At 45.7% G+C, this 22,656-nt stretch overlaps 1 protein-coding gene and 1 pseudogene across 3 annotated transcripts in view; both read left to right on the plus strand.

Moving 5' to 3' along the window:
• The first annotated feature begins 84 nt into the window (after window positions 1-84).
• Window positions 85-22,656, plus strand: part of LIPE (lipase E, hormone sensitive type) — a 126,270-nt gene continuing 103,698 nt past the window's right edge. For 2 of the 3 annotated variants that reach the window (XM_077456602.1, XM_077456603.1), the window contains exon 1: window positions 85-204. In XM_077456602.1, coding sequence (XP_077312728.1) covers window positions 150-204 — 55 coding nt within the window. In that variant the 5' untranslated portion in view covers window positions 85-149. Of the gene's footprint in view, window positions 205-18,066; window positions 18,163-22,656 lie in introns of those variants that run through there. The other variant, XM_077456607.1, reaches the window with a different exon arrangement.
• Window positions 4,931-5,014, plus strand: LOC143934675 (U2 spliceosomal RNA; annotated as a pseudogene).

Raw genomic sequence — 22,656 nt, forward strand, 5'->3', positions numbered from 1 at the left:
ATGGCAGCCGCATACCCTCCCTCTGTGTGGGCGCTCTGCCATCCCGCAGTCACTCTGTGGTTGTCTCCGCCTCGGCTGGGCGGGGTCTTGTCCGGTGACCTATCCAGAGGGGCGTGTCCTGCTGTCAGTGTGGCTGAGGGCTCGGCAACATGGCGCCGGGCGGGGAGGGGGAAGAAGGAGCCGGTGGTCCCGAGCAATATGCAGGTCAGTTCTTATCGTGACAGCTTGTATGTCCCGGCGGGGGGACGTTGTGTGTCTTCTGTATTATGGTCTGCTGGTTGTCATGGGTGACAGGGGTCTGTGTTGTGATGAGTGACAGGGGTCTGTGTTGTCATGTTAGCTCCGCCTGTCACATATTCCGCCCTGTATACAACTCTGACAAGGAGATCTAGATGTGTCCAGGTGATGAGTTATAGGCCGTGTATAGTCTACAGAGGAGACCACTAGATGGAGAGATGTCACTGAGATCTGAGGCGAGATATACTTCCCCAGGACCCCCCCCCCAAATCTTCCTAACTTCCCCAAATCTTCCTGACTTCCCAGAACCCCCCAAATCTCCCTGGATTACCCAAGACCCCCGTAGTCTTCCTGACTTCCCCGGGACCCCCCAAATCTTCCTGACTTCCCAGAACCCCCAAATCTCCCTGAATTCCCCGGGACCCCCCCCCCCCATAGTCTTCCTGACTTCCCCGGGACCCCCCAAATCTTCCTGACTTCCCAGAACCCCCCAAATCTCCCTGAATTCCCCGGGACCCCCCCCCATAGTCTTCCTGACTTCTCTGGGACCCCCCAAATCTCCCTGACTTCCCCGAGACCCCCCAAATCTCCCTGACTTCCCCGAGACCCCCCATAGTCTTCCTGACTTCCCCGGGACCCCCCATAGTCTTCCTGACTTCCCCGGGACCCCCCATAGTCTTCCTGACTTCCCCGGGACCCCCCAAATCTTTCTGACTTCCGGCGGGACCCCCCAAATCTTCCAGACATCCCCAGGACCCCCCATAGTCGTCTTGACTTTCCAATGATAAGTGTTTAATTAAAACATGTTTTAATACATTTTAGGATGTTTGTTTACATTTATTTCTAAAAGTGTGTATATTTGTATAACATATGCTTTGCGGTCACACCCTAATGTCATAGGCTGCGCACATCTATGTGGTAAACAGGACATTTTAGATGGCTCTATAAAGGATATATATATATACACACACACTGTCCCTGCCATCAGTATTGTTGGTTATTACCCCCCATCCCAGCCCTCAATGTCTCATTTGAGATCACCTTTATAGAGCCAACTATAATGATCTCCGTTCACCAATAGCTGAATATATACCTCTGCTGGCTCCATTGACATATTGGAGGTGATTCAATAAAGCATTTCCAACACTTTTCTGGCGGTTTGGTGCAAAGTAGGGAATTGGTGGTAATTAGGACCAACTCTGAGCTGGTGTACAGAGAGACCCCAGTGCTCAGAGGGGGGGGGGGGTTCAGGATTTCATTGGGGAACTCTGATAGTGACAGCTTCCTGCTCAGCTGCTGAAGGCTAGTGGGTTGCTAGGGTGTCTGCAGCGTCCTAGCAACCAAGGACGCATCCCTGGCCTTATTTCTCATCTAGCTGTGAGAGTTCCCAGTTGACAGCTGAATGTAAACAAAGGAATGGGGATGCTGGTTGTTGTCATTAAACCTGTATAATAATAATAATAATAATAATAATAATTCTGTATAATAATTACCCAAATATGTCAGGAATCTCCCTGCTGGCAGATGAACGGGGGCCGGGAATGTGTCATTAGTTGCTATGATGCTGCCTACCGCACAGCTGACAGCATCCCGCCAACCAATGACACTGAGCAGCCGACAACAACAACAACACAGCAACCAAGACCACATGAATCGTTGGACCCTCCAACCTCCGTGCCCCACCATGTGATCAATGCATGCACTTGTAGTACATGAGTTTGTCATGCAGAGAAGTGACAGTTCTGAAGGGTCACCACTCTGATTTCCAGAGATTATGGTGATCAGGAAATTGCTGCTTGTTGTGTACGGCCGCCCTCCTGTGTGTACATAGCAGAATGTATGCATAAGGCATTGACAAACCACATCCTGTTCAGTTCTACATCTGGTTATTACACACCTCCCAGCATTTTGGGATGGGAATGAGGGACATCTACTAACAAATGTATGTAGGTATAGGACACGCCCCCTGCCACACCCTCTTAAAGGAGAATTAACCAAAAAAAAAAAAAAAGGTTAATTGAATCTACAAGGGACTTTTTTTTACCACTACTATTCCTTTATATTGGCTTTTTAAATGTACAAATGCAGCAATTTAGAATTTGGATGGAAGGTTTAGCGCTGGGAAACTTTTATGAAATAGAAAAAGTGCATTTTATATACAACTATAGAGATCAGACCAAAATGAGGGGGAAAGGGGGACAGAGGGACAGGCCCTTGAAATCAGGGACAGTTGGGAGCTGTGCTATTTCATGGCTGAGAACTCCCGTGGGGCATTACTTGGCGGGGCACTGATTGCCGGAAATTGATTCTTCCCTGAATTGCAGGTAATTATTGCATTATGTAAATGTCTGGGTCATGTCAAAGTTGGAATGTGGCCTTATTACAGGTGAAGAGGCTTCTCATAGCATAGGAATACAATAATGGGTCTGCATGACATTCAGATGTTGAGGAACACCCCCCCCACCCCCCCTCTCCAAGATTTAGTGGAAGGAAACTTAAACTGAGAGATATGGTCGCTGCCATTATGAATGTCTTTCTGCTGGTTGCCCACCGGTTGGCAGTTCCTGGTTTCAGCTCCTTCCAAGACCCCAAACAGGCAGACCAGACCTTTATATTTGCCTGGAGACGGGCTTTATAAAGTGACACTAAAGCTTCAGTTTTTTTTTTTTTTTTTTTTAAATAACACATATCATACTTACCTCCACTGTGTAGCTCATTTTGGCCCCGATCATCCTCTTCTGGGTTCCCTCGGAGGCTCTTGGGGCTCCTCCCTGCATCATATAACCCACTAGGAGAAGGGCTCTCCCCGCGGTGCTACCTTACGGGCGCGCTCCTGAGTCCAGTATTTGCATCCATAGACGCAGAATGCCGCACTCGGCTCCGCCCCCGCGTCATTAAATTTGATAGCGGCGGGAGCCAATGGCTGCGCTGCTATCAATCCAATCAAGAGCCAAGAACCCCGGGCAGAGAGAGAGCGTGTCCCTGTGGCAAGTTCAAAGGCTCAGGTAAGTAAAACGGAGGGGGGGGGGGGGCTGGGAGGCCGGTCGCTGCCAGGTGTTTTTTTCACCTTAATGCATAGTTTGGGTGGAGCAAAGATATGTCAAATAGGAGGTTTCTCTTTGGTTTAGAGGAGATTTCTTCTTGCTGTCATGTTCCTGGGACAGAAGGGTGAGAGAAATCTCTCCAACAAAGACAACTAAAAACACCTTCCCCATTCCCCCAACCCCTTCGCAATAAAATGCTTTGGCTTGAATATATATATATATATATATATATATATATATATATATATATATGTGTATATGTGTGTGTGTGTGGATACATTCTATAGTTTCCAGCCATTAGCAGTAGTATGTAAGTTTCAAAAACACTCCATGTAAATGTGCCTAAGGCTCGGTTCACACAGTAGGGGGGAAAGACCTGCAGCGCCGCGACCTGCACACGATCAGCGGCGACTTGCAAAACGACTTCTGTATAGAAGTCAATGCAAGTCGCCCGAAGTCGCCGCAAAAGTAGTACAGGAACCTTTTTTCTAAGTCGGAGTGACTTGAGTCGCTCCTATTAGAACGGTTCCGTAGTACAGAACGGGGCGCGACTTGTCAGGCGGCGAAGTCGCCTGGACAAGTCGCCCCTGTGTGAACCGAGCCTAAATGACAACATGGTGACAAAAAAATTGATTGCAATAACTGATAAAATGACGCCGTTAAATGAAGAAATGGGTTTGGCTGGAGTTCTTTATAACACTAGTAAGTAATCGTGTCCGAGTTACGCAAACAAAAATTTGGCTTGGGGCAGACTACAAATAATGTCTGACCTGTTGTTTTTGGCCGTTCCCCAAATGTTCTTTCCTTAAATGATTTAGCACTTGTAAGATTTGTAGAGGAGACATTGGTGTGAGTTGTAAGAAGAATTCTGGTGCAAAATGTCTCTGCCATGTTGGTTCTTGTCGCTCTTCTTTTTTTTTTTTTTTTTTTATCATTATAATTTCCAGTGCCTGCAGCTTACTGAGAATTTAATGTCAGTGAAGATTCACACGCATTCCTACTGTGTAATGAGAACTGTGTGTGTGTGTATATATATATATATATATAATATACACACACACACATATATATCTTTAATATATCCTGTATGTGTGTTTATACATATATATCTATATACCGTATTATTTATCGGTGTATAACATGTACCCCGAGTTCAGGAGGGAAGTTTAAGGAAAAAAAACGTACATTTAAATGCCTATCAATGCAGCCTTATCAGTGTCATTGCAGCCTCGCCTCAGTGTCCATTGCAGCCTTGTCATTGTCACTGGGTGGATTTAAAATTGGTGCCGCCGAGATCGCAGGGACTAGGCAGAGCGGAGCGAGTACCGACAATATCGCTGATTGTCAGCGAAGCGATCGCTGCCGAGATACACAATAGCTGAATGTACTCGGCGCCTCTCGCAATCACACCCACTCCTGTCCTATGATGGACATAACACAGGTCCAATGGCGGGACTGGGAGTGACTGTGAGCGAAGCCGAGCCTAGCCAAGTGCACTCGGCTATGTGTATCTCGGCGGCGGTCGCTCAGCTCTGCTCACAATCAGCGGAAATCGGCGTATAACACGCACCCACGATTTTCCCCTGATTTTAAGGGGGGGAAAAAGTGCCTGTTATACGCCCATAAATATGGTAATTAAATATATACACATCGCTTCTCAGCCTTTTGGCTAAGATCAAGTGTACTATCTGTTCTTTTCAGGTACCAGGAGGTGGCGCTTGCTTCCATCCCTGTTCTACAGCGAGGTCGAGCAGGGGTGGCGGTTGCTATGCAAAGCCTGCTGGTGTAAAGGTGACCTGGAGCAGTTCCCAGAAAGGGAAGCCTTCTGATGAGGATGGAGAACCACTGGTCGGCGCCAAGGGAGGGGACCCTGGCCTTCTGGCTTGGATTGTGGCAGCTCTAGCTCCGGTCAGTTTTTCGGGAGGGAACGTTTGTTCCCCTTTCTCCCACCGGGGGAACGGCCTGTACTTCCTGAATGTAATTAGGTAGGAGTGATGGGAGCGGGGGTGAGACCTGATGGCAAAGGGTCTCACTAAGCTCCTGGATCTCCATGCCTTTCTGGCTAGGGTGGGGGCTGTCGTGGTCTGGGCGGGGGGTCAGGAACGCTTCTGTTGAAAAGCCTATGGTGATGTGCCCCTGAAGTGGCAGTCCAGGGGTGCCTTATGTTCACAGTGCTTGCACTCGGATATTCGGCACCTAGGTCACGTCACCATTAATACGCTTTTTTATACCTGCCTCTAGGGCCCGGCCTTTTGGCTAGGACCAGAGGAATTTTTGATTCCTGGCCGGAGGGCCTGGTCATTGTATTGCACAATGGCCACCTTTTCACTCTCCTCTTCACTATCCCTTTCCTCACTTTTTATTTATTTTATTTGTGTGTGTTTTGTCACGTTTGTTACTGCACGTGTGATGAGTAGGGTGTCGGTCCTCGGACCAATCCTGAAAGTCTTTGGGAGGGCGGACATAGGCCTTTTGGCTTGGTCCAACCTCCATTGGGGGGTCCTACCTTCGGGGAAGCCCCCATAGTACCAAGTACCTAGGAGGTTCTGTTTCGGCAGTCCTCCCGGGGAAAGGAGGTCTCCCGGCTTCGGCTGGGAGACCACTGATGAGTCTGGTACCTCAGTCCCCGTCTGGAGCCTAACGCCCTGGGGGATCAGGGTGTGGTCCTTCCTTGTGGAGGACATCAGACACCCGTCTGCACTTTTTAGTGTTTCACTCTTTATGTGTGTGCACTTTTTTATGCACCGGGTGGAAGTTTTTTGGGTGTGTTTTGCACGCCTTGGGCTTTTTCAATCGAAATTAAATATATACACATACGGGTAAGATGGGTGAAACTAGTGAGTGCTGCAGGGGGTTGATTTACTAAGGCTGGGTTCACACTGTAGCGGTGACGAGAATCGGATGTGATTCGCACCGCACTGCAGTGCAAATCACATCCGATCTCTGTGCGATGCGAGTTCAGCCATACAGATAGTATGGCTGAATTCGCATCACACCCGCTCCAAACTCGCACAGGACCCTTTTTTTGGTCCGTAGCAGAATCGGATCGCATGGGTGTTCACACCATGCGATCCGATTCCTGTCCGAGTTTGCAGATCGCACTGCGATATGCGAACTGATCTGGGGGTGTCATTAACGTTTCACTGACACTCCCAGCAGTTCGCATAGGGCAGTGTGAACTGCCGGTGGGAGGCATGCGATGCGGGAACCCGCCACGGATTCGTAGCGTTCCCGCATCGCTGCAATGTGAACCCAGCCTGAAAACTGGAGCACTCAGAATCAGGTGCAGGTCTGCATGATAGCAAGTCAGCTTCTGTCTTCCACTTTTTCAGTTAATCTTTGACAGTAAAAGCTGTAAGCTGATTGGTTAATAATATGCAGAGCTGCACCACATTTTGCACTCTCCAGTTTTAGTAAATCAACCCTGGAGTGTCAGTGAAAATGCTACATTCTGAATTTTGCTTTGAGTGTAAGACCCGGTTCACACAGGGGGGAGACCTGTCAGGTGACTTAGCCGTCTGACAAGTGGCGCTCCATTCTGTACAATGGAATCGTTCTAATAGGAGCGACTCAAGTCACTCCGAATTAGAAAAAGGTTCCTGTACTACTATGGGGCGACTTCCGAGCGGCTTGCATTGACTTTTATACAGAAGTTGTTTTGCAAGTCGCGCTGTACGAGGCGGCTTACTATAGACTATTGGCAATGCACTCAAGAAACACGCTACAAGCAATAAAGCTTTATTAGGCGCTCATCCATACCAGCTAGGACACAACTATATATATATATATATATATCTGTATACTGTGCCCCTTCTGCTGTATGTTATATAGGGGCAGTGTGGTTTTGTTAACTTTTTATAGGGCTGAAACAACTAATCGATTATGAAATGAATCAATTACTATTTTCATACTCGATTAATTAGCCAGTAACAAAATGGGGTTAAAGTTAATGAGTCTGATGATATTTACCAAATTGACCCTTTAATAGTATATCTCTCCTCTAATAGTATATACAGTATATATTTCCACTAATAGTATATACACTATATCTCTCCTCTATTATATACACTATATCTCTCCCCTAATGGTATATACAGTTTATCTCCTCTAATGGTATATATGGTATATCTCCTCTAATAGTATATACATTATATCTCTCCTCTAATGGTATATACAGCATATCTCCTCTAATGGTATATACGGCATATCTCCTCTAATGGTATATACGGCATATCTCCTCTAATGGTATATACAGTATATCTCCTCTAATGGTGTATATATAGCCTATAATAGTATATACAGTATATATCCCCTGTAATATATATATATACGGTATATCTCTTCTGTCTATTATTCTCACAGTGGATTCGATATTTTGCTCCCTAACCATATAGTTGGTTGTTTATATTTACCACTGCATATAGGAGATATTTAACCTCCTCGCGCCCGCCCTATAGCCGAATTACGGCCGTAGAGCAGGCGCGTTCGTTCGGGCGGTCGTCCCTGGACGGCCTGATGTTTACTTCCGCAATGCGCGCCGCCGCGGGCGCGCATCGCGGAAGTTCTGTGTTCGCCGTGTCCCCCGGGGACAGGCAAACACAGATCGCTGTAAACGGCCAATCACAGCGGCCGTTTACAGCGTGATCGGCGTGTCCAATGGGAGATGATCTCATATGTAAACATATGAGATCATCTCGCAGCGCCGCTCTCCTTCCTCGCACAGACAGTGCGAGAGGGGAGAGATGAACGGCTGCAGCGGCAGCCGTTCTGATTCTGGAAAAAAAAAAAAATTAAAAAAATGAAATAAAAAGTGCCATCCGCCCCCAGCAGTGCCATCCGCCCCCAGCAGTGCCATCCGCCCCCAGCAGTGCTATCTGCCCCAGTGCCATCCACCCCAGTGCTACCTGCCCCCAGTGCCATCCACCCCAGTGCTACCTGCCCCTAGTGCCATCCACCCCAGTGTTACCTGCCCCTAGTGCCATCCACCCCAGTGCTACCTGCCCCCAGTGCCATCCACCCCAGTGCTACCTGCCCCCAGTGCCATCCACCCCAGTGCTACCTGCCCCCAGTGCCATCCACCCCAGTGCCACCTGCCCCCAGTGCCACCTGCCCCCAGTGCCACCTGCCGTCAGTGCCACCTGCCGTCAGTGCCACCTGCCGTCAGTGCCACGTGTCATCAGTGCCACATAGTGCCATCTGTCATCAGTGCCACGTATCAGTGCCATTTGTCATCAGTGCCACCTGTCAGTGTCACGTGCCATCTGTTGTCAGTGTCACGTGTCATCAATGCCACTTATCAGTGCCATCTGTCATCAGTGTCACGCGTCATCGGTGCCATGTATTAGTGCCATCTGTCATCGGTGGCACATATTAGTGCCACGTATTAGTGCCATCTGTCATCGGTGCCACGTTTCAGTGCCACGTGTCATCAGTGCCACGTATTAGTGCCACGTGTCATCAGTGCCACGTATAAGTGCCACGCGTCATCAGTGCCACATATTAGTGCCATCTGTCATCAGTGCCACATATTAGTGCCATCTGTCATCAGTGCCACCTGTCATCATTGCCACGTATCAGTGCCATCTGTCATCAGTGTCACGTGTCATTGTCCTGGTGCTTCAAAAGTGTAATAAATAGTCAACAAGTTAGATGTGTAACTTATGTTCCTAGAACACATGATGGCGCTACCTGCATGTTGGGCCTCTCTATGTGGCCAGGCTGTGAAAAAGTCCCACACATGTGGTATTGTAATACTCAGGAGGAGTAGCAGAATTTTTTGGGGGGTGTCATTTGTGGTATACACATGCCACGTGAGAGAAATAACCTATTACAATGACAATTTTGTGGAGAGAAAAAAAAAATGAAAAATCTTAATTTTGCAAAGAATTGTGGGAAAAAAATGACAACATCAAAAAGCTCACTATACCTCTTACTAAATACCTTGGAATGTCTACTTTCCAAAAAGGGGTAATTTGGGGGGTATTTGTACTTTCCTGACTTGTTCGGGTCACAAGAAGCGAGATAGTCCACCAGTACATCAGATGTGATCAATTTTGTGCGATTCGCACCACAGCTTGTAGACTCTCTAACTTTCACAAAGACCAAATAATATCCACTAATTTGGGTTATTTTTACCAAAGATATGTAGCAGTATAAATTGTGACCAAAATTTATGAAGAAAAATTAATAATTTGCATAATTCTGTCACAGAAACAAAGAAATATGCGTTTTTTTTCAAAATTTTCGGTCTTTTTTCATTTATAGCGCAAAAAATAAAAACCCCAGAGGTGATCAAATACCACCAAAAGAAAGCTCTATTTGTGGGAAAAAAAGGACAAAAAATTCATTTGGGTACAGTGTTGCATGACTGAGTAATTGTCATTCAATTTGTGAGAGCACCGAAAGCTGAAAATTGGTCTGGGCAGGAAGGTGTTTAAGTGCCCTGTAAGCAAGTGGTTAAGAATAAATTGCCTTTTTAAAAAACTTTACATATTAACTAAATTATACACCACACTTTTTTTTTTTTTTTTAAGGTTATTAACTGGTTAATCGATTAATCAAAACAATAATTGATCAACTAATCGATTATGAAAATAATCGTTAGTTGCAGCCCTACTTTTTTATGATATTGAAATGTCACAAACCGTAAGCGTTATGGTGAGTCGTGCCGCATTTTTACTTCATGCAGGTCACCAGCCATGTGTGCTGTGAACAGGGCACAAAGAAAACACTTCTTCTCTATCTTCTCTATCTTCTCTATGTTCTCCATGTTCTCCATGTTCTCCATGTTCTCCATGTTCTCCATGTTCTCCATGTTCTCTATGTTCTCCATGTTCTCTATGTTCTCTATGTTCTCTTGCATTGATCTATACAGAGCAGAGCAGCTCAATGGATTTAAACTGTTAACTTTGTCCAGCTGACCTGATCTGGGGCATTCTACATTCTTAGATTACTTATTAGTCATTCCATGATTGCCATGTCACTGCTGATGCGTGTAAACCGATTAGACGTGTCTGTCAGCTTATGTGTTGTTTGTCTGTGAGGTGGATAATGATCAGCAGGATTGCTTATGGATCAGGATAATAGCTGGGAGCCAGGCTCTGAGAGCTGCACTACTGCTGTATGTCCTCTAGATGGGGCTAACCTAATTTTAATGAATAGCATATGGTGGCTATAGTCCTAAAATGTGTTTTATAGTCATTTTTTCTTCTTCTTTTTTTTTTTTTTTTTTTTTTTATTAGTGAAGAGGTATATCCTTTGTCAGGTTTTTATTGCTGACTGCGTCCTTCTGGAGTGATTAACCTTCTTTACTTCTCGCAGTAGCCATTATCATCATCATCATCGAAGAAAAACACAGGAAATGCCAAATATTAACCAATTCAAGACCAGGCCTATTTCTGACACGTTAAAATCAGTATTTTATGATGGAAAATTATTTAGATGCCCCCAAACAATATATATATAATTTTTTTTTTTTTAGCAAGGACCCTAGAGAATAACATTGTTCAATATTTTATGTCACATGGTATTTGTGCAGCGGTCTTTCAAATGCTATATTTTTTTTGAAAAAAATACACTTTTTTAAATTAAAAAATAAGAAAACAGTAAAGTTGGCCCCATTTTTTTGCATATTGTGAAAGATGATGTTACACCGAGTAAATGGATACCTAATATGTTACACTCTAAAATTGCTCACACTCGTGGAATGACGCCAAACTATGGTACTTAAAAATCTCCATAGGCGACGTTAAAAATGTTTTAACGGTTACCAGTTTAGAGTTACAGAGGAGGTCCTTTGCTAGAATTATTGCTCTCACTCTAGTGATCGTGGCGATACTTCGCATGTGTGATTTGAACACTGTTTACATTTTGCAGGCGTGATTTACATATGCGTTTTCTTTGAGGGCACTTAAAAAAAATATATACTGTATTTTTATTTTTTACTCTGAAAAAAAATCTGATCACCTTTGTTGCTGTCGGGGATGTAAACATCCCCTGTGACAGTAATAGGCACTGACAGGTACTCTTTATGGAGGGATCTGGGGGTCTAAAAGACTCCAAACCCCTCCCTCTGCACTTCAAGGTATTCAAAACACTAAAATCTTGATTTTTGATTACTAAGGATTTTTTTTTTTTAAATCAACGCGTTTTCAGCCGAGTAAACCGAAAGTGACGTCGCTTCCGGGTTACTACATCAGAGACCCGATCAAAGCTGAATTCTGGCTTTGTTCCGGACTGGTGGGACGGGAGACCCAGACGGAGCGGCGAGGGAGACTGTCCCCTCCCGCTCCTTGTGATAATGGGCGAGTTGCTCATTAGCCGCATCAGTTGGTATCACTTGAAAGCCGACCACCAGTTTTTTAACCACTTGCTTACTGGGCACTTAAACCCCCCTCAGTCCCAGACCAATTTTCAGCTTTCAGCACTGATGCACTTTGAATGACAATTGCGCGGGCATACAACACTGTACCCAAATGAAATTTTTATCATTTTTTTCCCACAAATAGAGCTTTCTTTTGGTGGCATTTAATTACAGCTCAGAGTTTTATTTTTTGCTAAACAAACAAAAAAAGATGCAAAAAAAAATAAAAAATCATATTTAATAGTTTGTTATAAAATTTTGCAAACAGGTAATTTTTCTCCTTCATTGAAGTGCGCTGATGAGGCGGCACTGATGGGCGGCACTGGTGGGCACTGATAGGCACAGTTAAGGTGACACTAATAGGCACAGATAAGGTGGCACCGATAGGCACAGATAAGGTGGCACCGATAGGCACAGATAAGGCAGTACTGATGGGCACTGATAGGTGGCACGGATGGGTGGCACTAAGGGGCACTGATAGGTACCACTGATAGATGGGACTGATGGGCACTGATAGGTGGCACTGATAGGTGGCACTGCTGGGCACTGATGGGCGGCACTGATGGGTACTGATGGGCACTGGTAGATGACACTGATGGGCACGGATATGTGGCACTGAGGTGCAGCAATGTTGTTGAGGCAGATTGTGGGCACTGATAGGTGGCACTGTGGGCACTGATAGGTGGCACTGTGGGCACTGATAGGTGGCACTGTGGGCACTGATAGGTGGCACTGTGGGCACTGATGTATGTCACTGCTGGGTGGCATTATGGGCACTGATGGGTGGCACTGCTGGGTGGCACTTTTTTAATTCTCTGGGGGTTACTGGCAGGGGGCAGGTGGGCACTGATACACTGGCCGTGATCGGGACTCATTTCCCGATCACGGCCGCCGGTGATCGTCTTTTTTTTTTTTCTCTCCTCGCGCTGTCAGTGAGGAGGAAAAATAACCAATTACCGGCTCTGTTTTGTCACATAATCAGCTGTCATTGGCTGACAGCTGATCATGTGGTAAGGGGTCGGGATCGACCCCTTGCTCGGATCGGTGATCAGGCGAGTCTCATTGACTCGCCGATCACAGAGCGTGCCGCGCGCGCCCCTCAGGGGGCACGCGGGCCGCTCATGCACGGGACGACGTCAATAGACGTAGTCCCGGCAAAGGAGGTCCACGCTGTAGCCGTCATTCGGCTATAGCGCGGATCTCAAGAGGTTAAAAAACGGTACCAGGGTGATGCCTCTGGCTGCAGGCATTACAACGGTACAGCCACTTCAACAAACTGATGTACAGGTATGTGATTTTGCGTGAAGTAGTTAGACCCCTTTCACACTGGGGCGTTTTTCAGGCGCTTTAGCGTTAAAAAAAAAAAGCTCCTGTAAAGCGCTTGAAAGAAGCCCCATCTGCAATCCCAATGTGAAAGCCAGAGTGCTTTAAGAGACCTTTCACACTGCCAGTGCCTGAAAAATGCTGGTTAAGCACTGATTAAACTATCGGTGCTTTACCAGCTTTTTTTGAGAGCTAGCGGGGAGCTTTTAACCCCCGCTAGTTGCCAAATAAAGGGTTAAAAGCACCCACAAAGCCCCGCTGCCAAAAGGGCTTTGCAGGCCTCTGCACTTCAAGGTATTCAAAACCCCAAAATCTTGATTTTTGATTACTAAGCTTTTCAGGCATTTTTCAGGCGCTTCCCATTGATTTTAATGGGAAGGGGGCGCTTTAGGAGCGGTGTATTCAGTGCTCCAAAAGCGCTGCAATGAAGCTGCTTGCAGGACTTTTTTTGACGCCCTGCCAGTGCAGCGCCTCAGTGTGAAAGCACTCTGGCTTTTACATTGGGATTGCAGATGAGGCTTCTTTCAGTCGCTTTTTTTTAACGCTAAAGCGCCTGAAAAATGCCCCAGTGTGAAAGGGGTCTTAAGGTTGGAACAGGGATTTTCTCTCTTCCCCTTTTGTATTACCAGGACAGGAAGTGAAGGGAAATCGCCCCGACAGGATAGACCTCAAAAAAACAAAAAAACAAAAAAAAACAAAAAAAAACTAAAGGGGGAGAGATAATGATAAATAACAAGGGTTGTTATTATTCCCTACTCTCTTCAAAAAAAAAAAAAATATATATATATACATATATTGTATAGCACCATCAATTTACACAGCGCTTTACATCTACATTGTACAATCACATCAGTCTTTGTACTTACTTGCATACTTGCATACAATTGACAGTCCCTAACCCACATGCATACCTACTAGAGCCAATTTAGACAGGAGCCAATTAACCTACCAGCATGTCTTTTGGAGTGTGGGAGGAAACTGGAGTACCCGGAGGAAACCAACATAGTAGAAGTCATTGAGGGACTGAAAAAGTTCAGCATCATTGCCTCCCATATGAGGGACTGGTTTCCTGATCTCCAAATCACATCACTTCCTTGATACCTCTCCTGATCACCTCCTGTATTTTCTGAAAGCACAGATCTTGTGGCTGGAGTCATTACATTTCTATTTCCCTGATGTCAGCTGTCAGTGGGATTTAGCCTGCTGTCGGCTAAATACGGGGTCATAGGCGTGCAGAACAAAATGCACTCCTGTGACCCATAGGAGAAGTATGGCCAAAAGAGCTTTGACCATAATTCTCCTCCTTCAATCTGGCATGTTTTGTGTAGAAAAGGAGCTGTGCGCTTTCAGAGAATGCACCAAAATGTATTAGAAATCTATGGCAAAGCGCGTGTGGGAAACTAAAACCCCATCAGCGTGAAAGTGCGCTAATACCGGCCATACACGGTTCAAATCTCGGCCGGTTCAGCAGGAACCACCTGAGATTCTAACCATAAATGGGAAGACTGAATGTACCAAGTTGATTGATCAATCAACTTGGGGGTACAACCACCCTGCCGGATTTGCTTCCAATTATCACAAGCGGCTGCTATAGCTGCTAGCGATAATCACCATGAGAACTCAATGTCTCGGCAGTAGGGATCCCCCTGTTCGTGTTGATGGGGAAATTGTGCGAATTTCTTTCCTGCAACCCATGGCAGGAGGGATCCACCTGTTCGTGTTGATGGGGAAATTAGCACATTTCTTTCCTGCAACCCATGGTTTACACCGTCTATGGCCAGCCTAAGTGACCGAGTTGCTAAAGCCCAACTCTGGGAAATATAAAAACTCTCCCTTGCTATGGGGTTGTGCCTGCACTGCAAGGGTTAACTGCTTTTTTAGTCTTGGAGAGAGTAAAAGCACTTTTACTTATTCGATCCTTCCCCGGGAGCTTCCATGGGAGGGCTGACTGTGGGGCTGTCCCTTGGCATCCTTTTATGAGCTATGGCTCCTGCATCGCCAGGTCCTTGGCCCACTTTCGCATGGGTGAGGACTGTTACAGGGACCAATATAGCAGCAGTAAATCTACTTTTCTATATCCCCTAGATCAGGGGTCTCCAAACTGCAGCCCTCCAAGGAACTACAATTCCCATCATGCTTGGTCATCTCTGTGAATGTCAGAGTTTTACAATGCCTCATGGGATGTGTAGTTCCTCAACAGCTGGAAGGCCGTAGTCTGGAGATCCCTGCCCTAGACCTAAACGCGCAACTAACCCCATGCAGTATGGGTGCAGCCACACCGCAAGTCAAATTTCCACATTTTCTGGAGTTGGGCTTTATTATAATATCCCAAAATGCGCACATCCTGCAAATAACATTATTACTTTTCTTTCATGCCACCAATTTCTCCACTCTTAGCCCTTGTACACACGGTCGGACATTTTCGACAACCAAATCCGACGGATTTTGTCCAAAACTGTTGCATACACATGGGCGGACGAAGTTGTCGGAAAATCCGATCGTTCAGAACGTGATGACGTTATTTCGTTACGACGGGACTACGTTCAGGCTAGTAGCCAATAGCTTTGGTGTAGGAATTTGATCTGAGCATGCGTGGCACTTTGTCCGATCGGAATTCTCTACACATGATCGGACGAGGTCCGATCGGATCATGTTGTCGGAAAGTTTTATAGCCAAGCTGGAAAACTTGGTCCGTCGGATATTCCGATGGAAACAGCCCGATGGAGCCCACACACGGTCGGATTATCTGACAACACGGTCCGATCGGACATTTTCCGTCGGAATGTCCGACCGCGTCTACAAGGGTTTAAAGAGCTACTACTCCAAAGGATGTTCAGCATCCAACACACCTGAGATTGTCAGATGCCTAGTTCCTCTCTTCTCTCATTGGTTCCATCCACTGGCCTCTACATCACTTCACTTCATATCCCTACAGGACATGGACAGAACCACAGAACACGGGGGGGACCAAGCACCCAAGGCACCCAATACACCCAAGTGACAAATGTTGACAATTCTTCATCTACCATAGCTCTTCCGGAGAGTAGACATTGGTGACACGAGCAACACCTAAACATTATTAGGGATTTTTATTTATGAATTTTATTTTTAATTGCCAAGAGATTTGGTTTCATAAAAATCTTAGCCCCGGCTTCGGAATTTGAGACAAAATTATCAAGTTTTGTCTCCAATTGGGTGCAGATGTTTGGTATGAAATCGCAAAGGTTATTCCTTTTATTAAACCAGATCTTCAGTTGGTGTGCTACTGAAAGTCTAAGCTTACCATGAGTTGATGCATTGGGGTTTAGTTCCTCAGCTGGGAATATGAAGGTTGCTTGTAACACTTGTATCCCCAGCTTGAGAATTTGAGACAAAATTGTCAGGTTTTGTCTCCAGGTGGGTGCAGATGTTTTGTATGAAATCACAAAGGTTATTACTTTTATCAGAACTGGTCTGGGTGGCCAGATCTTCAGTTGGTGTGCTACTGAAAGTCTAATGCCCTGTACATGCATGCAGACATTGATCGGACACTCCGACAACAAAACCCATGGGATGTTTTCCGAAGGATGTTGGCTCAAACTTGTCTTGCATACACATGGTCACACAATGTTGGTTGGAATTCGCAAACATCAAGAACGTGGAGACGTACAACACGTACGACTAGCCAAGAAAAATGAAGTTCAATAGCCAGTGAGGCTCTTCTGCTTGCTTCCGAGCATGCGTGGAACTTTGTGCGTCAGAATTGTGTACACACGATTGGAATTTCCAACAGATTTTGTTGTCGGAAAATTTGAGCTCCAAAAATTCGGAAATTCTGATGTAAAATGTCTGATGGAGCCTACGCACGGTCGGAATTTCCAATAAAAGGCTCCCATCGAACATTTTCCGTCGGAAAATTCGACCGTGTGTACGGGGCATAAGCTTGCCCTGGATTGATCTATTGGGGTTTAGTTCCTCAGCTGGGAATATGAAGGTTGCTCGTAACACTCATAGCCCCGGCTTCACAATTTGAGACAAAATTGACAGATTTTGTCTCCAGTTGGGTACAGATGTTTGGTATGAAATCACAAAGGTTATGAGTCTTGTGAGAACTGGTCTGGGTGACCAGATCTTCAGTTGGTGTGCTACTGAAAGTCTAAAGCCGCGTACACACGAGCGGATTGTATGGCGTACTTAGTCCGTCATACAATCCGACGGACAGTCCGTCGTACTTTCCACTGAACGGACTTGACCACACACACGGATACACAAACAGTCCGTCGAAAGCTTGCGCGATGACGTGTACAGCACGTACGACGGGACTAGAAATAGGAAGTCCAAGACACAGCAAAGCAGCCTTCCGCCGTGTAAATCCTTTCTGAGCATGCGCCATTCTTAGTCCATCGAACTAGCCTACTGACGACCGTATTGTCCGCTGAAACCAAAGTACGACGGACAGAATTTCGAAAAATCCGAAATACTTAGTACTCCGGACTGCACGCTGAAAAATTCCGCTGAAGCCCACACACGAGCGGATTGTCCGCTGAAATGTGTTTCGACGGACTAAGTACGCCATACAATCCGCCCGTGTGTACGCGGCATAAGCTTGCCCTGGATTGATGTATCGGGGTTTAGTTCCTCAGCTGGGAATGTGAAGGTTGCTCGTAACACTCGTAGCCCCAGCTTTGGAATTTAAGACAAAATTGACAGGTTTTGTCTCCAGATTCTGTTTTATACAATGGAAACTTGAAGAATTTTTTATAGATCTAGAAGAGCCAGGAGAATCATGGAAACTTTGCTGTGTTCCTATAATCATGAATTGTGTGTCATCGGTACATGGACACCTAGGACTTTTTACACCGGACAGATTACATTGAGCACTTTCCAGTCCAGAATCTTCTGCTGTTTGAGACACTTCCCTTCCCGGTGCCCCAACCATGACTTCTCCCGAGGAGAGAGTGAAGTCCGTCTTGTACAGTATATACAGGGGATGGCGTGTTATTATTAGGAGTGTACAGCTGACATTCCTCTGGGGGTCACATGATGCCTCTTATTCTTGGAATTTCAGCGCCTGTTCCTGGAGATACAGGTATACATAGCAGAAACAAGAGAGAACGCATGACTGCCTCGCCCTTCGCTGACTACACTACACCATTTAACTCCTTCATGATTGGGGTTCTTTGGTGCCTTTATGACTGGAGTAATTCTGTCCGGAAGGTTTGGCCTTTTTTTTTTTTATTTTAATTTTTTTCACCCTCTTGAATACCGCTAAAGCATTTTATAGAATTGAGGTTACAATTGTCCTTGGCCAGGCTGAAGGAGGATCTCTGAAGGAGGATCTCTGAAGGAGGATCTCTGAAGGAGGATCTCTGAATTTCTGAAGGAGGATCTCTGAATTTCTGAAGGAGGATCCCTGTTGGAGGATCCCTGTTGGAGGATCTCTGAATCTCTGTTGGGGAAGATCTCTCTGTTGGGGAAGATCTCTCTGTTGGGGAAGATCTCTCTGTTGGGGATGATCTCTCTGTTGGGGAAGATCTCTGTTGGGGATGATCTCTGTTGGGGATGATCTCTGTTGGAGAAGGTCTCTGTTGGGGAAGGTCTCTGTTGGGGAAGGTCTCTGTTGGGGAAGGTCTCTGTTGGGGAAGGTCTCTGTTGGGGAAGGTCTCTGTTGGTGAAGATCTCTGTTGGGGAAGATCTCTCTGTTGGGGAAGGTCTCTGTTGGGGAAGATCTCTGTTGGGGAAGATCTCTGTTGGGGAAGATCTCTGTTGGGGAAGATCTCTGTTGGGGAAGATCTCTGTTGGGGAAGATCTCTGTTGGGGAAGGTCTCTCTGTTGGGGAAGGTCTCTCTGTTGGGGAAGGTCTCTCTGTTGGGGAAGGTCTCTCTGTTGGGGAAGGTCTCTCTGTTGGGGAAGGTCTCTCTGTTGGGGAAGGTCTCTGTTGGGGAAGGTCTCTGTTGGGGAAGGTCTCTGTTGGGGAAGATCTCTGTTGGGGAAGATCTCTGTTGGGGAAGATCTCTGTTGGGGAAGATCTCTGTTGGGGAAGATCTCTGTTGGGGAAGATCTCTGTTGGGGATGATCTCTGTTGGGGAAGATCTCTCTGTTGGGGATGATCTCTGTTGGGGATGATCTCTGTTGGGGAAGATCTCTGTTGGGGAAGATCTCTCTGTTGGGGATGATCTCTGTTGGGGATGATCTCTGTTGGGGAAGATCTCTGTTGGGGAAGATCTCTTTGACATTGATGGTATGAAAACTCATGCATCCAGATGAAATGTGAGCTCATTTTTCAATGTATCTGGAAGCATGTAATGCTTTCCTATAACTAAATGCACACTAGATTTAGCAGCCTCTGGGTGCATTCAGTCTAACCATGTTTAACCACTTGACCTCTGTAAAATTTACCCCCCCTTCATGACCAGGCCATTTTTAGCGATACAGCACTGTGTTACGTTAACTGACTATTGCGCGGTCATACATCGCTGTACATAAATTACATTTATGTCCCTTTTTCCCACAAATAGAGCTTTCTTGTGGTGGTATTTGATCACCACTGCGTTTTTTTGCGCTATAACCAAAAAAAGACTGACATATTTTTTTTTTTTTTACTTTCTGCTATAAAACATATCCAATAAAAAAAAAATCTTCATATATTTAGGCCAATATATATTCTGTTACATATATTTGGTAAAAGAAATCCCAATAAGTGTATATATTGATTGGTTTGTGCAAAAGTTATAGTGTCTACAAACTATGGCATATATACTGGAATTTTTATTTATTTATTTTTTCGTTTTTTTTTTTTTTTTTAGTTCTGTTGGTGACTTATAGCGGGACTGCGATATTGTGTCAGACAGTTTGACACTTTGTTGGAACCGGTGACACTAATACAGTGATCAGTGCTAAAAATATGCACTGTCACTGTACTGATGACTTTTGCTGGGAAGGGGTTAAACATCTAGAGCATTTAAAGGGTTAGATTGTGTGCCTAGCCAGTGTTTTTTGTACTACGTGAGGTGCTTTTACTAAGGTATTTGATGTTTTTTTTTTTCCCCTGCCATGCAGGAAATGAAAATCCCCACTTTTGGGACAAAGCTCTGCCTTGTTTACATATGCAGAGCTCCATCCAGCCTTTCTCCTCAGCAATCAGTGGGTATTGGTGGACATCCATTGGCCAGCACCCGCTGTTAAGCTTCTGCTGTTACTAATCACAGCAGAACTGGCGTACCCCCTACCCGGAAGAGGCGGATCTTGTACTATCGGAGCCACTGTGCCGCGGTAAAACCTCATTATGCAGTCTATGCATTAAGATTAAGATTAATTATTCTATGCATTAACCACTTGCAGACCGGACCATTTTGCTGGTCAAAGACCAGACCACTTTTTGCGATTCGGCACTGCGTCGCTTTAACTGACAATTGCGCGGTCGTGCGACGTGGCTCCCAAACAAAATTGACGTCCTTTTTTTCCCACAAATAGAGCTTTCTTTTGGTGGTATTTGATCACCCCTGCGGTTTTTATTTTTTGCGCTATAAACAAAAATAGAGCGACAATTTTGAAAAAAACGCATTATTTTTTACTTTTTGTTTTAATAAATATCCCCCAAAAATATATAAAAAAACATTTTTTCCCCTCAGTTTAGGCCGATACGTATTCTTCTACATATTTTTGGTAAAAAAAATCACAATAAGCGATTGATTGGTTTGCGCAAAAGTTATAGCGTTTACAAAATAAGGATTAGAGCATTTTTATTAATAATTTTTTTTTTTTTTTACTAGTAATGGCGGCGATCAGCGATTTTTATTGTGACTGCGACATTGTGGGGGACACATCGGACATTTTTGATACATTTTTGGGACCATTGTCATTTATACAGTAATCACTGCTATATAAATGCAGTGATTCCTGTGTAAATGACACTGGCAGTGAAGGGGTTAACCAGGGGGTGGCAGTGTAGGGGTTAAGTGTTCCTAGGGGTGTGTTACTAACTGTGGGGGGGTTGGGCTTTCATTTAGCGAACACTGTTCTCTGCTCCAATCACATGGAGCAGAGATCAGCGTCACTAGTTGCTAGGCAGAATGGAGAAATGCTGTTTACATGGCATTTCCTCCATTCGGGCCGCTCCGTGAGATGATCGCGGGGATGCCCGCGGCGATCGAGTCTGCGGGTCCCGCGACTGGACTCACGGGGGTCCCAACCAGCGCATGGCAGGGCGGCATTGAATATTGGACGTACCTGTACGCCAATATGCCTGCCCGTGCCATTCTGTCGATGTACATCGTCGTGCGCTGGTCAGGAAGTGGTTAAGATAAAAAACCACCTGTGTGTAGCAGCACCCCCTAATTGCCTACCTGAGCCCCCTCTCTCTCCAGCGATGTCCATTTTCCCCTCAGCCATCCAGGACACTCCTCCTGATTGGCTGAGACACAGAAGCAATGCCATTGGCTCCCATGGCTGTCAATGAAAGTCAGTCAGCCAATCAGGGGAGAGAGGGGGTGGGGCAGGGTTGGAAACTTCATGGCTGAATGGATACACAGAGCTCTGACTCGGCTTGGGTGCCCCCTGTAGCAAGCTTCTGGCTGAGGGGCACTTAAAGGAGGGAGGGGCTAGGAACATCGAAGAGGGACCTGAGAAGAGGAGGATTCGGGCTGCTCTGTGCAAAGACAAATGCACAGGGGAGGTATAAGCCTTTATAATGACTTTAACCAGGGTCCTGTAAGAATTTTTCCGTTGTTTCTTAACCACTTCAATACCCGGCCATAGTAAAATGACGTCCTCTATTTTAGTGGAGGGATATCTGAATGATGCCTATAGCTACAGGCATCATTCAGATATCAATCTTTCCATCCAGCGATTCTGTGCATGATAAGAACGATCATAGTGGCAGTTCCGCCGCTTGATCGTTCTTATAGGCAACGGGAGGGGACGTCCTCCCGCCGCCATCCTGTGCTTCTCCGGGCTCTCCCGTGTCATTGGGGGCCCAGAGAAAGAATCGTTCGCCGCTGGATGACGAGCATAGAGATTTCCGGTGACCAGATGGTCACCAGTCACCTCTATCGCTAACGGAGGCCTGGGCGCAACGTTATGACGTCACGCCCGGTTACCCGGAAGTAAACAAAGCCACGATCGCGGCTGTCAACATGAGATTGGTGAATTTTTTTTTCCCTCATCTCATGCTTTCCAACCTGGAGGAGAGATGTGGCGTCTTACTGACCCCACATCTCTCCATAAAGAGGACCTGTCACACACCATTCCTATTACAAGGGATGTTTGCATTCCTTCTAATAGGAATAAAAGTGATCAAAAAAAAAAAAAAATGTAAAAAAAAAAAAAAATATGAAATCGCCCCTGTCCCCGGTAGCTCGCGCTCAGAAGCAAACGCCCACGTAAGTCCCGCCCACATATGTAAACGCTGCTCAAACCACACATGTGAGGTATCGCTGCGTGCGTTAGATAACGTCCAACAATCATAGCACTGGACCTCCTCTGTAACTCGAAACTGGTAACCTGTAAAAAAAATTAAAGCGTCGCCTATGGAGATTTTTAAGTACCGAAATTTAGCGTCATTCCATGATTGTGCGCAATTTTAAAGCGTGACATGTTAGGTCTCTATTTACTCGACATAACATCATCTTTCACATTATATTAAAAAAAATTGGGCTACCTTTTACTGTTTTGTAAATTTTTCATTTGTGAAACCGTTTTTTTTTTCCAAAA

The sequence above is a fragment of the Lithobates pipiens genome, unplaced genomic scaffold (genome assembly GCF_037356315.1).
Source record: "Lithobates pipiens isolate NorthernLeopardFrog02 unplaced genomic scaffold, aLitPip1_a1.2 Scaffold_27, whole genome shotgun sequence".
In the NCBI taxonomy this organism is placed as follows: domain Eukaryota; kingdom Metazoa; phylum Chordata; class Amphibia; order Anura; family Ranidae; genus Lithobates; species Lithobates pipiens.